Genomic DNA, 17,215 nt, shown 5'->3' with positions numbered 1-17,215 from the left:
TTTTGTTAATATTTATTTATGTATTACGTACATAAATTTGATGCATGTTGTTGAAATTTCTGAGCAAACTCTGGCACAATAATTTCCTTTGGGAAGTTTATTTCATCTTATCTTATGGAAACATAATGGCTCTTTTTTTATATAATTATTGGCCCACCGATATACACAGTTGCTCATAAAGTTGGATAAAAAATATTTTGTCTTTCCATAAAATGATTGTGACAATATGATTTATTCTTGACAGATAAAGTGTACATCTTTATCTGTCAAAAATGTATTAATCAATCTTCTCCAAACATATCACAATGGAAATTAAACCACAATTAAGAGGATTGTGTCTGAAAAAAAAATTATTCCAACTTCATGGGCAACCGTGTATTATGACCATGTGATATATAACATAAATAAGACTATGGTAGGCCAATTTACAATTATCTTCTGATTGTACTGACAAACTTTTACTTTTGAGAGATAAACTAAGGAGTTTAAAAAAGCTGCTGGTGATGTTTATATGAATTGTTTTGAGAAATGTATTTACTTTTTTTGCAAAAGTTAAGGATGCTTCAAGGAATAAAAAACTTTATGACACTCCTTGTGTTAAATGTGCATTGACTGGGGATAAAACCCACAAGTTTTGTTCAGAATCAGAATAATTTTGTTCTGTTTTTCTTGTTCCGTGTAAAAGAAGCAAACATCTGCCGTGACATTACCTTCTCACTGTGTTCACGTGCTCCGTGTGTATTCGGCCAATTAACACATTTCCCTTCATCCTGTTCCCGGAGCTGGACGGGGGTCGTGTGTGTAGCTCCTCTGGGGAATCCTGCGTTTAACCTTTGACCTCCATTAAAGTGCAGGACGGGTCTTTGGGGAGGAAGTTGGTTTGACTCAGGAAGTGAAGGCAGGTGTCAGCTGCTGGTGTTGGGACTGGTGACACTGGACGCTTCACTGGCTGTGAGCTGAGCTGCTGGACGCAGTTTCCATCAACTGAATTTGCATTTTATCGGAGCAAATGAGGCTGCAAGGACAGAAAAAAGATGATTTGACATATTTGGATTTAAAAACATTATTTCATAGTGTACATTAATATAATATCAGATAGAATTACTGTATGATCCATCCAAACTGTATCAAGAGGCACTGGAAAACAAACAAAAAATGGTTCTTTTCATTACAAATTAATCTGTTGATCATATTTTCCATCATTAGATTAACCATTTAGTTTATAAAATGTTATAAAAAACTTACCTTCACAACTCAAAGTTCTGAGAGCCCATGATGACGTCATCAAATGTCAGAATTCAAAGTCAACCAACACAATCTTGTGTGTAATCATGCAGCACAAACAAGTTTTAAAGACAAAAGAAGTGTATTTTTTTTAAAAACGGTTCTTTTTTTCATTACATATCAGCACATCCATTGAGTGTAGCTCTCTGCAGGTCAACACAGACCTGATTTAAAAATGCTAACAGCAATCAACAGGTGTGATTTAATGACAGTTCCCTTTCTTCTTAGTGTACAGGATAGAAATATTTAACAGAGAAGGAGAAGCAGGATTTACAATAACAAGTGCAAATCAATCTGTCCATCTGTACAAATGAATCAATACAAATTTAGAGCAAATATACAGACATATTCTTTTAAAACTGCTTTTCTGTGCAAAATCGATTCTGTATTCAACTTAACTGAGAATGAGATGAATAAAAAAAAAAAAATGACTTCTCATTTTGATGACAAACGAAATGTTGAACGACTGTAACAATCGTCAGTGAAAACAATTTGGCACAATCATGAGCAGCAACAATTAAAAGATAAAAACATATTCTTAAAACACCATCAGAACCAGTGATTCATCAATTCAAGTTGTTATTATCATCTTGTGCGACAGCCATTTTCATAAAAACCTGTGGTCCGGTGATTTATAACTAAATAAAAAATAAAAGTCAGTTCAAGTTTTTTTTAAGAATAAAAAAAAAAGCAAAAGGGTCCAAAAAGTTGTTGAAACTGGCTATAAAATTATTTCAGTTTTGTTTTAGAAGTACCTTAAACTACAAATTAATAAGTTCTCACTTAAATAAATCTCTTTTAAAAAAGCTGTATTGTAATATAAAGGCTCCTTCAAACTTTTAAAGGAATATTGGAACAATTTGGGAACAAATTTTTTTGGGATTGACAGTACCTACAGTCACGGAAAAAAAAAATATTTGTTTTCTTCACTATATTGTTAATTTGATGCCTGGTACAACTAAAAGTAAATTTGTTTGGACAAATATAATGATAACAACAAAAATAGCTCATAAGAGTTTAATTTAAGAGCTGGTATCTAGCCATTTTCCATGGTTTTCTTGAAAATTATTTTGTTTATTATCAAGAAAACCATGGAAAATGGCTAGATACCAGCTCTTAAATTAAACTCTTATGAGCTATTTTTGTTGTTACCATTATATTTGTCCAAACAAATGTACCTTTAGTTGTACCAGGCATTAAAAAGAACAAGAAATTGAAGAAAAAAGGGTGGTCTTCCACCATTTTTTCCATGCCCGTATGTGTCGAACTATTCCTCTAAAAGAGCTTAGAAACTTATTATAAAAACTGTGAGGTCAGTTCAAATCTGGTGTGTGAAACAACAACAACACACATTTAAAAAGAGACTACCACCGACAGCATACGTGAAAGACAGTCCAGCACACGGGGACATCCTCAGTGCTAAAGTTTTAGCTGTCGTCTCCGTTCTGCACGCTGCCGTCGGCCAGCAGTCTCTCCCTCTCTCCCACGCTGGCCTCCTCCTGTCGGTTCACCATCCAAGCGCAGCAGGGGATCCTGGCCACCAGGGGCTCGTGCAGCGCGTTGTAGATGGCCGTGCCCAGCAGCAGGACGATGAAGCCGAGCACCTGCAGACCGTGGAACTGCTCCCAGCCCAGCGCCAGGCTCACCGCCCAGATGACCAGCGTGCGCAGGCTGTCCAGCACCATGCGGGTGGTGGCGCTGATCTCCTTGGTGACGCTGATGCCGGCGAAGTTGAAGAAGGCGATGCTAACCGTGTTGCCCAGCAGAGCGAGCAGGATGAGAGGCTGGTGTCCGATCTGGCAGAAGGCGTCCAGCGCGTCCTCCAGGACCATCCGGGGGTTGTTGCTGAAGTCTCCCACGTGGATGAAATACATCGGGATGAGGAGCAGCGACAGGACGAAGAACCCGAAGAAACCTGGAAATAACAGAAGGACAGAATTTGATATGGACTATAAAAGTTGTTGCAACCATTTTTAGCTTGTAACAATTACAAATTAAGTCTTCCTGCAACACTTCATCACTGTGTGTGATCAGCTCAACTACAAAGTGATTAATCCTGCTGTATTTGAAGAAACAAAATGATCCAGTTACTCACAAAACAAAAGATAAAATAATGTAAGAACATAATGAAAAATGTCCATCAACAAAAACCCAAAGATACTCAGTATAATATAAATCAGGGAAAAGCAGTATTTTTCTGTATTTTAAAGGCTTAAAACAGCTTTTTATTTTCATTTTTTCATGACAAATCACCAATTAATGGTGGCAATCATTTTTTTTACTTACTTTTTTTTTTACTTACTTAGTCAACTAATTGCTACAAATGTAGTTCTCAAAAATATATTTTCCTGCTTTCTTTACTTGTCAGTAATATTGCAAACCACTACATTTAACCAAATGAACCCATATTCAGGGCAATAACATTAATCAGACATAGCCAGACATTTCTCAAAAAACAGGTGAAAAAGAATAAAATGTAAATAGCAACACTACACATAGATTACATGTGCACAATACATTTGAAGAACTTATTCAAAGGATGACACTTTTCAAAAACATAAAAATGTGGAAAGCTGCACTAATGGATTTTCTGTAGCAACTCTCAGCCTTTATTTAACAGCCTTGACAGTCATGGAGATATTTAAAACTTTACAATACTCTCATATAGATCTTCCTTTCTCTTAAAAAGGAAAACAGACAAACACTAGCTTGTTATTTGACATTTCACCTGTGCATTCCTCATTATTTACTTCTTTTAACATTCAGGACTTTGGCTCACTCTTTGTGTTCTTCTCTGTTCTTTTGTTAGGTCACATTTCTTCTTTTGGATTTCCTAAAACACGTTGCATGTAACTACAGATGAACAAGAGCTGTACCTTCAGTTCCAACAGCCCGAAGAGGATGAATATCATGTCTGGAGACAAACTTTTCCTCCAGGACCATCTGAACTGAGACGATAATCTGAGCCATGATGATCAGGAGGTCTCCTGCAGCACAGAAGAGAGTTGAGGTGTTTAATTTACTAGTTTTAGGAAGGGAAAATAGTTTCAGTGTCAGTTCATGTTGTACTGAGATTTGATTCGTCAGTGTTTCCTCCTACACAGTTTCATAAGCAAACACTTAGTTCCATACTTAATAAAAGCATACAGCTACACTAAGAACAGTTTTCAGATGACTTCAGGACATTGTTTAAAGTTCCCCTTTCACTTCCATACTCACTGACTGAAACCACTGTGTTTGTTTAGGTGAGAGGTGGAACCTTGAAGTGTGTAGAAGGAGGACATGAGGCAGTATTCACGGACACAGCTGGACATTTTCATTGGTGTTTTTGTGTAAAAGACTCTTCTTTAGGATTGGATGTTTGTATTTATCCTGTTTTGCTCCAGTCGCATGATAAAAACATCAACAACTTGCTGCTCTGGACAATGACCCGATCTATTCATTAGAGGTGTGAATCAGCAGAGGCCCCACTATACAATTTTATGCTGATATTTAAGTCACGATACATTATTATTGAGATTTTAAGCATTTTGCGATATGGTGGGTATTGTGATAGGAATATATTGCTATTTAACTGCATTTTGTGTGAGAAAATTCTCAGTCTATTCATCTTAATTCAGTCTTTTTATGAATCAAACCTAAAGACTGACCAACAAAGTAAAAAAAAGTCAATTTGAACTTAACTGATATCAAACATGTATTTAACAATTGCAGCATTTTCTCAAACTTTCCTCAACTTTAAGCTTTCAAACTTTCAAGCTCTGAGTTTTTTTGAATGAAACATAAAAAAAGGCCTATAGATTCCTTAGAACTTCATGTTTCATATGAAACCCCCAAATACCGATACTTGGCAGCCATGGGTCAATATGTCATAACCATGCAAAATATTGCAATACTATGCTGTTTCAATTTTTTCCCCCACCTCTACTATTCACACACCGGCTCAGCTGGACATCACACAGACTTTGTACTGGGGAGCTGGCAGGTTAAAGTCCCCTTAATGTCCAGCACAACCGATATTTGCATTCTCACACACACAGCTCCTCCAGGTAACGTCTAGATAAGTTCAGGGTTGCACTGCATTTTGTGTGTTTGTTTACTTCTCTTGCTGTTATCTTGCAGTGATGTGAACTGAACAGAGAAAATAAAGCGCAAGGTAAACTCCACCTCACCTGTGATGACCTCACTGAGCTTGTGCTCCTCTTTGTGCCCGCTGAAGAAGTCGGCGAGGCCAACGATCACCAGGCCCAGGATGGTGATGAGGATGCCGATCCACTGATTGGGCTTCAGGCGTCGCCCCAGGAACGCCACAGAAAGCAGACCGGTGAAGATGATGACGGCTCCTCGCAGCATCTGGAAGCTGGAGGCGCTGGTCATGTTGAGAGCTGCAAAACAAAAAAAAGTTTTAAAAACCAAGACCATTTTACATATTTAGTACTTGGAAAAAGATCTTCAAACAATCAATTGAAGCTGCTCCATGACGCTGGAAAGCAGCAGCGACATAACAAACACACACAAGTGACGCTGAGGTAAACAACATTATCTTTGACTCCAATATCTGTTCTCCTGACGTTTAGGAAACTAGTCTGTTTGGCCAAAGATCAGGAATAAAACCTGAACTCCTGAGCACTTTAAACAAGCTTTAAAGTTTTCTAAACATTTAGCAGATAAAGGCTACTAAAGGTCACTCACCAACATACATGATGGAGGTGGCCGTCATGTCACACATGGCGGGTGGGAAGAAGAGGAAAGGGTTGAAGCTCTGGCCCGGGTTAATCTTGGGCTCAGGCCTTCGTCGGTCATGGCAAAGTAAGATGTAGAAGACGGCGAGACAGCTGAACTCGCCCAGAAACATCCCCACTGCCTGGACAGACAGACGGAGAGAGAGAGGAAACAGCAGTTGAAAAAATAATTACAGATTACAGTTTACAGAACAATCACTTAATGAAGTAGTACAAAGAGATGCATGTACATGTCCATGGCCTTCATAGACCTGGGTATCATGAACATTTTCAATGGAACAATTTAATTTCCCAAAATCTTACTTGAAGAGATATAAATATATAAACAAGTTTTTTTTAAGTAGATGTTTCCATTTAATAACATTTGGCATTTAAACCAGTTGACACTGAGTTAAAACTAAGTGCAACACAGTTCAGTGACCTGCATTTTATTACTTTACCTGTACGAACGGGTGAGTAAACGGATGTTCAGGGTCATCACGGCAACCCTTCGCTGAGAACAAGTCAGCCCATCTGTCAGACAAGAAGACAAAAACTTAATTATGGAAATTTTACACAACCATATACACATAAACTAGAATTATTGCCTTGTGGTTGTATACCTCTGCCAACCAGTAAAATTGCAGTTTTACATCAATGTAGGGCAGAGCATGCCAGTATTTTAACTAACAATCAGCGGTAATATGTGGATATATAATGACAAAAATGAGGAAAATGTAAACAATAGAACAGATTAAACAGGCTGTTAATGTCAGAAAACTACATCACCTTACTATAATGCAACCTTCCAGAGATTCTACCAGATTAACTGAATTTCCCCTTGGGGATAAATAAAGTAATTTTGATTTTGATTTAAACTAGAAAAAAAAAACAAGAGCACAGTGACCCTGGCCTTTCACTTCTAAATGTAACTAGTTCATCGTTAAGTCCAAGTGGACATTCCTGAGATATCATGTTCACAAGATTGGGACAGAGGGAGGGATGGACACCCAAACAAACTTTAGCTGGTTCCAGCATCTAAGATTAAATAATCTTTATTTATATACATATATATATATATATATAATATAATCTCGTGTTTAGCTGAATAAACGTTAAGACATTTTAATGACCACCTCTGTGATGCACCTCATGTGATGAATGTTACATAAATATAACCTGGTATGAATATGATCTACTGGATTTTGACCCAAGCTGGTGGCATTGGCATGGGGATGCCTCTTTAGATGAATAAATAAATAAATAATGAACTGCCTTTTTTTTCTGTCATATATATTTATATGTCCTTTGTCATATATATGTTTTTTGAGCTGTAAGTCACACAAAACAAGCAACCCAAACACTTCACCTAACGGACCCACTATTTTCTGACATTTTCAGGCCAATGTCAAAGCAAGAAAGGTTTTGGGAAGCTAAAATGTTGTCCTGTAGGAGAATTGTGCATTGTATCAAATTATTTATTACATGCATTTAAAACTGCTCTATGCTTAAAATCAGGTGTTTCTCTCAGTGCTTGAGAACAAAACAAGTAACGGGTTGCTGGACAAAGCTCAGCTCTAAATGCACTCTGTTTTTTCCACTTATTTCAGCATGTTAAAAAAATATATCCGGGTCTAGAACTGAGTTTTGCTCATTTGAAAGACAGCCAAATGAAATTGCAGATGTGAACAAGTTTTCTACAATGAAGGTAAATTTGTTTAACTGTGGCATAAAGTACTGCACAGTCAGACACGATGATGTGATGAAGTTAATGAGTACACAATTTTTTACAGTCAGGCGGTCAGAGGAAGCATGTGAGCGTCCTGTCTGCTTCAAAATGCAAAGCAAGGGAATGTGGAAGGCGATGACACAGCACTTCCTTTAAAAGCAACGACCACTGAGCTCATCAATGAAAGAAGAAGGAAATGTATCGACGGCTACGACCGTCCTGTCTACTGTGGTTCATGTTTGAATTGAAGTAAAGAAGCACCAGAAGTATCAGTCTGCAAGCTGTACCTGATCTCAGCTGTAGGCTTTAAAAGCAGTGAGGCAGCGCTGTGGCAACGCAGGTGTCAGGTGACTGTTATGAAATGAACCTGTTAAATTTCTATTATTCCTCTCTCAGTAACATGACACGGCTTGCTCTGTCTGACACATCAGCACATGATTCAGAACTCTTTTTAAGTTTTGTTTAGTGGACAAAACCCACAAAAAGACAGCAGCCTGTGTCAGGCCACAAAGAGCTGACATTACAGATTACTGGGGAAGTAAAACAAGCTGAATAGAAAACCTTCTCCTGTCGTGACAGTAATTTAGGATTTAAACATATTGCTATGATAAATTATTTTTTCTCCAGGTTCTCAAATGTTTGGCTTTTATCGTTTTATAAGCACGGTTAGCTGAATATCTGGGTTTTGGACATTTGGTTGATCAAAACCAGTAATTAAAGACATAAAAAGTGAATTTTCCTCCATTTCAGGTGTTTTAAAGAGCAATCAATCAATCATTGAATGACATAATCTGCAGTTTAACTGATAATGTGGTAATGAAGTTAGTTGCAGCCCTGAAATATATATAACTGTATTTATTATCGATTTGTGTGCCAAAGAGTTTCGAGATTCATTATTTGGTCTATAAAATGTCACAAAATTGAGAAAAACTTCTCAAAAGTCCAAGGTGATTTCCACTAGAAACCTAAAGATAATTTGTTTAATGTGATATAAAACACAGAAACGTGTGAAATCTCCATGATAGAGACACTGAAAACATAATTTTCTGCCATTTTTGCATGAAAAAAATAGTCTTTATTTCAACTACTAACTGATTATTAAGATGATTTCTTGCATCAATTGTTGCAGCTCTAATGAGGAATTACATCATGACTGAAATGATGGTGTGTATTTATCAAACAGCCAGTCAACAGATAATTAAGGAAGCCTTTTATCAAGGGAAAATGCAAAACATTCACTGTTTCCTGCTTATCATGTGTGATGATTACCTGCTTTTCCCTGTTTTAAATGATTATATCTAAAATATATTTGCATTTTGGTATTTGTCTCTGTGGTCCAGGAAGATGAAAATATGTACTATTACTTTGTTGTTTTTGTCACGTTTTTAAGACAAGGTGATAATGAAAGTAAATTGCAGTCTGAGTTAAATGATGACTAATCCCTGGTGCCAATATATTGTATTTACCTGTGACCCACAAGGCTATAGTGTACCCGGCTATTACCAAACCCCTGACAGACATCAATGCCTGAGTCAAAGTTTGTTAAACACAGAGTATATATTGGATAGCTGCAGTCATTTGATTTTTAGATAAGTTTTTCTTTGAAGAGTCGTTGAACTGCTTCCTGGCAGCAGCCTTATCAGGTCTGTCAATAACATTAAAATGTCTGTCATTAGTTTTCTGAAGCTTCCCATTACACCAACAGCTTGATAACGATGTTTATATTAGCTAACACGCTAACAATACATTAGCTTGTTATTTACAGGCTAACGTTGCTTGCTAACAGATACAGCAGCTGTAAATACAACTAGATAACATGCTAATACTTTTAAACAAAACAAGCTAGCTCGATGCATTAGCTAAACTATAGCTTAAAAATACCAGTTTGTGTTAAAACATTCATCCAACCCTGGTTTTGCAGCAAATTCTCATACAGTGACCGTAACTTAACTATAAACACATGACACCAGCAGAAAAACATAATTCAATTTACTCACTTTGCCGATAATGTGTTGAGGGAGCCAGTTGTTAGCATAAGTCCCGCAAGGAACAGCTGGTATTTAGTCCAAGCCATGTCGGACGAGTGAAGGGGACAAACACACCGAGCACTGACGACCACCGAGCTGTGTTTTGTTTGAAGAGACCTTGGTTGTTGTTCACACACTTCACCGCTCTGACTGTAAACGCCACATGATCTCACAGCACCGAGTCAGCTGACCGCGGCGAAGCCCCGATGCGTTCATGTCCTGTCGGAAATGACGGAATCTGAAAAAAATTGGATTGACATTTGCTTAATAAAAGCTAGGCAAGTTTTTTCCACACAGAAAGTGTTTGTAATCTTTACTCATGCTGTTTCTATGTAATATTTATTTAATGGAACCACTTATTTTTTTAATGGAAACACACAAGTACATTGCAGATTCACTGATTACATTACATTTTACTTGGGAATATCAACTAATTAAGCCAATGAACTGGTTTAGTGAATATTACTTGGAACGAATGTTTTAATTTACATAACAAAACTGAGGACACATAATAACAAACAATTACTAACTAATGCACTACATGAAAAACTGATATTTTAAAGTAAAAGCACTGAATTCGTATTTCTTTGTAGAATTTATATAGATGATTGAAATAATCATTACAGGGCCAAAAAATTTTTTTTTTTCAGATGTGGAAATTCAAATTGCCAGACCCCCTTTTTTTTACCATGGGTGTTTTATCAGAAATGTGCCCCTAGGCAAAAACCCCAAACATCTTTCCTACATTGGCACAAAACATAGACTTTGTGATGCTTTGTGCCTCTATTTGTGTAACTCTTATGGTCGTTATGCATCATTTGTGGCCGTTTCTCTTGGCTTTAATTTTGCGAGTGGTCAATTTACGCCTTTTTGTCCCTTTGTGGTTATTCTGCCCCATTTCAGTGAGTTAACCATGGCTGTACAAACTTTTTAGCTAAATTACCAAGGTGTATTAGTGTATGTCTATGGGTCTACTGTGTGCAACCTATGTGCTACTTTTTTGTCAGGCTGTACCAGCTGAGTGTTACTTTTGTAAAATGTACAATATTTGACAAGGTTTATTCATTAAAAAAGACCAATAACTCTGTGAACAAAATGGTCTTATATAACGAAAGAAATTGTAGTCACTGTGCGAGTTAAAAATATTACAATAACAAATAGCTGAGGAACCAAGTTTATTATTGGCTTTGGAAATATCAGCCCAGACAAAAAATAAATAAATTAGTATTTGTGGGGCACACCCTGGACAGGATGCCATGATCAAAGGGCTGACACAAAGGGACAGAAAACCATTCGCACACTCATTTACTCCTACAGGTAATTTAGAGTCACCAATTAAACCTAAGATAGTTCAAGTATTTGGACTGTGGGAGGAAACCGGAAGTAGAGAGAACCCACGCTGACACGGGAAAAACGTCCAAAAACCTAACAGAAGAGCAACAAGACGGAAGCTATATGTAGTAAATTGATTCTTGATAAATAAATTGATTCACCCCCCCCCCCCCCCCCCCCCCCCCCCCCACCCCCCCGTTATTAGGCTCTGTTACAATGAAAATGCAAAGGGTAAAAGGGACCTTAAATGCAGCCTGATATTCACCTTGAGTGAACAGCAGGGGGCGCCAAAGACCAGATAAACCATCCAGGATTTGAAAGTGGGACCACAGTAAATTTTCCCCTCTGTGGCCTCACTTTGCTTAAAATTAGAACATGCACTCCACTTTCCATGAGGATGCTGTCCCCCAGCACTTATGATGTCAGTCTCAGGTTTTTCAATATTATAGGTCAATATTAAAAATACATCTTTCGATTTTAGAGAAGTTAGGGGTCCATAGAAGAACTAGAAAAATGATAATGACCTGCAATTTTGTGACACCTGCACTGCATATACCTTCAGTCGTGGGAGAAATTAAGTGATCACACACAGTCAAATTCAGTTTCTGAAGAGATAGGCTCATGATTCCTCCCCTTGTTCCTCTCCCCTGGTGTTTCAGGGTGCTGAATAGTATTCTTCCTCACAGACAGTTGATGAGTTCAAGGAGTCGTCTGCTCTGTGACTCTTTGTGAAGTGTCTCATCTCTCCTCTTACTGCAGACTGAAGTAAAAACCACTTCACATTTTCCTCTCATAACTCTGTTCAAGTGTTATGAATGCATAAACCTGCCGTGGCTGTCTGACTACAGTACTAGTCTTGCATCTTTTCAAATTAGGACAAACTTATAATTAAGATACCTGGGAATTCGACTGGTGCTGTATAATTTTACAAAACCGACATTTGAAACAAAAGCCAGATTTTTTATTCCACATTACAAGTGATGCAAAATGATGAAATCAAACTACATGAAGTCTAAAGCCCTCCAGATATTATACTCGATTTACGTCAGGAGATAACTAAAGTCTGCAGGCTTTATACTCTGGGCAAAATCCGTATCAGGGCTCAACACTAACTTTTTAAAGTCGTTCCCAGGCTGAAACAACTGAAAATATGGCATGTTTAGCATAAACAGGATACTATGCATTTATACATCAGCTTAATAAGGAAATGTGACATAAAAACTTGAAGTTGTATCACAGCAATCAAACAAAAAACTTTCTACTTTTTTGTTTTATCTGATACTTTTCAGTATTTGAATCTTAAGTGTTATCAGTTAATGTGTTCCCTGGTGTACAAAATACTATTGAGTACAGCTGTTGTCAAGTTCGTCCCAGATACGTCAGTAATATTTAAATATCACTAATGCAACAGATATTTTTCATTCTGGGGTGCAGGTTTTGCCGTTTATCATCTCCATTTGTTATATATTAAGAAATAATTGGCTCTAAAAATGTTGTTGTGGTCCTGTGTTTCAAATTTTAAGGCAATACATCCACTAGATCAAGACATTTTAGTAAAAAAACAAAAATGTCAACCAAAGTCTATAACCATAGTCATGCTAGGATACATCTTATAGTAATATTTTAGTCTGGACCAAGCCACAGAGCAATTGGTATCCCTAGAAAAACCTCAGGGGTTTATCCTCTTGGGAACATGGATGTGAGCTGTAAATTTAATGATTATGAACCATCATGTGTGCAAATTTGACAATACACAATCATAACAAAACCACAATAATGTATTTGGAATATATGAGGAAACATTAACTTCCAAGTTACTACAAGAACAACTAAAAATAACAATGCCATTGCAGATTTTACACAACCTTTTTTTTCCCACAGAAAAACCCTAACTTGACAAGGCCCTCTCATATTTAAAGACTTGTACCTAAAGGACTGATAGTGTGGATACTCAAAAAATAGATAACATCTGGTCAAGTGTTTTTGTATTTACCATTAAAACTGTTCAAAGAGAACAGTAAAAAAGAAAGCCCTTAATGTTTGGCAAATCTTTCAGCGGTGATGAAAATATAATCAGAAGTAGGTTATTTATGATGCATTAACCTCTAAAGCCATGACAAGATGCTCTACCTTAAATGCATTAGGCGCTTTTAATAATACAATGAGAAGAACTCCGGCAGACTGTCTCACTTACTGCTCAAATATTTATTTGATTACAACGTTTCAGTTTGTCCAACCTTCATCAGGTATATATGAAGGTCGGACAAACCTGAAACTTTGTAATCAAGTAAATATTTTAGCAGCTCATTAGAGGTGTACGGAGACTTCATTATCGGAGTCTGTATCTGTATTTGGATAAAAATCTTAAGTGGGCGCAGATTATACAAAAAATCATGTTAAATCTGGTAACTATTGTTTTTTCTAAAGTAATGACATTTTTGCGATTTCAAAGCATTAAACTGATTTAATATGAGTATATAATAATCAGAATTAGAAATACTTCATTGCTCCCCGGGGGAAAGTGCTTCTATTACAGTTGTTGCTGTATGAGAATAAGAAAGAAGTTAAATTTTTTTTTTTTTTAAATGCAACAACAATATAAAATACAAATGCAACAAGTCTTAAGTTAATATAGATATGCAAAAATAGAAATAAAACTATGAATATGGAAATATAGAAATACATTAAGTAAATAGATATGTATAAATACAAAATAAAATAGAAATATGGAAATTATTCTATTTAATATGATAAAAATGTATTTCCAAGTCCTCAAACTGTAGTTTTCATTATTTCTAGAAACTTAAGAAGCATGTCAGTGATGTTTTTTGTTCGTGATCTTCGAATAAAAAAAAAAATCTGTTTTGTCACATTTTTCTTCCAAATGACATATTTCGGATTCCCATACATCCACGCTTCTCATTGTTTTGTGCACCTGTCACACATTCAGGAGTGCAGAGACTTTGTTACCACAGCAGACAAAAGTAATGTAAGTACAAGCTAATCTGTTCTACAATGTATTAACTGCTTACACATTAAATAAATGTACTGCAGGATAAACACCATCTTCACTGAGCCTGTAATTCTTTAAATGTGCCCTTGAAGAGTGACAGCCATTAAAAAAACATGAGTGCCCAGAAGCATTATCATTTCACGCCGAATGGCCCGGAAACACTTGATTGACAGCCAACCTCTGGTGGTGTGAGGTCGGACCTGCGGGAGGGAAAGGTGACAGGGCAGCACTTTGTGTCGCACGCAGCTCAACTGGGGCCGCTGAAATGTCACATGGCAGCGGAGCAGACTGCGGCAGGTCGCAGCTTGTTACAGAGCTTCATGTGAAGTGTCCACCTTTTCTGACCGCAGAATTATTCATGATCAGCGCTCAGCAATGCTCACCTATGCATACTTTACATAGATATCACTGCTGACCCTGTGACTCTGTGCTGTTACACAACATGTACATCTGCTCAGTGCAGAACGTTCAGATCAAAGATCACCTGCAATGAACCTCACTGAGAGGCTTTAAATCTCTGCAATAATCTAATTACCTCATATGACTTAGATCTATATATATACAGTGAGGGAGATAAGTATTTGATCCCCTGCAGATTTTGTGATTTTTGCTAAATTTGCCCACTGACAAGTAAATGAACGGGCTATAATTTTTATGGTAGATTTACTTTAACAGTGAGAGACAGAATATAAAAAAAAATATCCAGAAAATCACATGATATAAAAGTTATACATTTATTTGCATTTGATTGAGTGAAATAAGTATTTGACCCCCTACCGGCCATGATGCACACAAGTTAATCCTCTCACATTAACAAAGTCACCTAATCTCAATTCTTGAACTGTACAAAAAACAACGTCATCATTCAGATTCCAACCTCCAACCTCTCTCTCTCTTTCTCTTATATATATCTCTCTCTCTATATATATATATAGATATATATATATTTGAATCTTTTTTTATGTAAAAATATTGTGTTAAATGACAAAGAACGATACAGACTGTATAAGGAGTGCACTTATATAGCGCTTTTATCCAAAAGCACTTTACACTAAACACTAAGCTCATTCACCCATTCATACTGGTGGCCGAGGCTACAAGGGCCACCTGCCACCATTGGGAATTCATTCACACACCGATGAACGCAGCATCGGGAGCAATTTGGGGTTCAGTATCTTGCTCGACAAGTAGCTGCCATGGTAAGGGATCGAACCACCAACCTTACGGTTACTGGACGGACGCTCTACCAACTGAGCCACAGAACAACTGTTGATTTTTCTTGTAATCCAAAATATTTTTTACCTCTTAAAAACAGGATTATTTTGAACTACAGTAAAAGTCATGAGGTGGCACTAGAGTGCTGTACACTGCTCTCAACATATTGGTGGCTAAGCCACAGGTTACCAGCTAACGTTGCTAATGCCATCGCAAACAGCTCTAAAAATGGAAAAAGTTAGGACAGAGCTAACAGTGTAACCTGAGGGGGAACCAGTGGGTTGCTGTTTGACTTTCACAGAAACGCTGGAGGTCCATATGCCATATTATGACATTTGGTCAGTGGTGTGGTGGAGGGTCAACGCAGGTACAGTTGCAAGAAAAAGTATGTGAACCCTGAAATTACCTAGTTTTCTGCATTCATTTGTCATAAAATGTGATCTGATCTGCATTTTATAATACCATGCAAACAATTATAATATTTCATGTTTTTATTGAACACATCCATTAAGCACATTATGTTTGTCTATACTCTGGACTTAGATGAAGATCAGATCACATTTTATGACAAATGAATGCAAAGAACTAGGTAATTTCACTTACTTTTTCTTGCAACTGTACATGGGGTATACTCACCTCTATTTTTGGTGGCCTACAGTATACCCTCCAATCAGACAAAAAGCCATTGGAATATATAGGAGAGTATACCAACGTCATTCTCTGTAACCTTCCCATCTAGCTAGTCCACCTCATCAGCTACCACTACACCACTGCATGTGATAAGCCCACTGGTTGACAACACAGTAATTTGCTTGAAATTTGAAATATAGCCTGTGTGTATACATGAGAGAATATATTGGAGACTGGTTCATGAGGCTGCCCTCTCATTGGCTGCTGTTCTCCGCAAGTTGACTCCCATTGAATCGGGCAGAACGATGAACATACAAGCACTTTCACCGGTCTTTAGTGGACATTACTCATATCACTGTTCACACTCATAGGGAATGAACTGAACCACCACTCTGCAGCTGCCGAAGCTGCATGTGTAAACCTAGCATTGTAGCACTACATTATCTTCCATTTCAATATTGCTCTGGGTACCACCCACACCATGAGTTCAAAGCATGCCTGAGCCCACCCAGGATGCATCTTTGTGTTGCATGCCCAACTGTTTTCTGTATGAAGAATTTGCTGTTGCAAGCTCGACAACAGAGCTTGTTTTTTTGCAGTGAGTGGTGAACGATTTGAGTGGAGTGGGGCAAAACTCAGTTGAGCGCGGAGTCATATTGAGCAGGAGAAGTCTAGTAGTTACGAGAGAGAGGAGTGGAAATCACATGATCTGGTCGAAGCATTTGAAACTTTAAGTATTTGTTGTTTTGAGTGTACAAATGAAACCACATCAAGCATACCTATGTGATGTACCTTAGTCGGGCTTCGAACCCTCGTCTCAAACTTGCTGGTTGAAGTCTTTTACATGGCTGATGGGCACAAAGAACCTGAGAGAGAAGATCAGACTGAAGCAGCAGAAGCTTCTTTTTCATCAACTTGCAGAGAACCAAAAGTTTACACACACAAACAGATTCACACTGACAAAGTCTTATTATTCTCTGTGTGGAACAGATTTTAAGAGTCCAGATAGCTCAGACGGAAATTTGTGTTTTCCTTCAGGCCACCCTCAGAGGGCTGCTTTATAAAAGTGTCAAAAGCTTGTCAAGAAGTTTAATTTCAAAAGGCAAAAATGATGCTGCCATGCAGATTTAATGCAGGTTTTGCGGGTGATGATGACCTCATAGGATTTCTGTATTTAATGAGTTATGGTGGAAAATAGTCATTGATAGGAGTCTGCAGGGATTGACACATGACTGCTGCCACTGGATGTGGAAAATAAGGGGGT

General features: G+C 37.5%; 1 protein-coding gene across 1 annotated transcript; it reads right to left on the bottom strand.

Moving 5' to 3' along the window:
- Positions 1 to 2,454: 2,454 nt before the first annotated feature.
- On the bottom strand, positions 2,455 to 9,999 carry slc35f6 (solute carrier family 35 member F6). Its single transcript, XM_059356392.1, has 6 exons — positions 9,732 to 9,999; positions 6,467 to 6,539; positions 5,977 to 6,148; positions 5,457 to 5,669; positions 4,161 to 4,271; positions 2,455 to 3,199 (listed from the first exon to the last, which is right to left on the bottom strand). The coding sequence occupies exons 1-6, from the start codon at positions 9,806 to 9,808 to the stop codon at positions 2,712 to 2,714; spliced, it is 1,134 nt and encodes a 377-aa protein (XP_059212375.1). The 5' UTR covers positions 9,809 to 9,999; the 3' UTR covers positions 2,455 to 2,711.
- Positions 10,000 to 17,215: the final 7,216 nt, after the last annotated feature.

This window comes from Centropristis striata, chromosome 18 (assembly GCF_030273125.1).
Source record: "Centropristis striata isolate RG_2023a ecotype Rhode Island chromosome 18, C.striata_1.0, whole genome shotgun sequence".
In the NCBI taxonomy this organism is placed as follows: domain Eukaryota; kingdom Metazoa; phylum Chordata; class Actinopteri; order Perciformes; family Serranidae; genus Centropristis; species Centropristis striata.
This window is presented reverse-complemented; position numbering and strand designations above follow the sequence as displayed.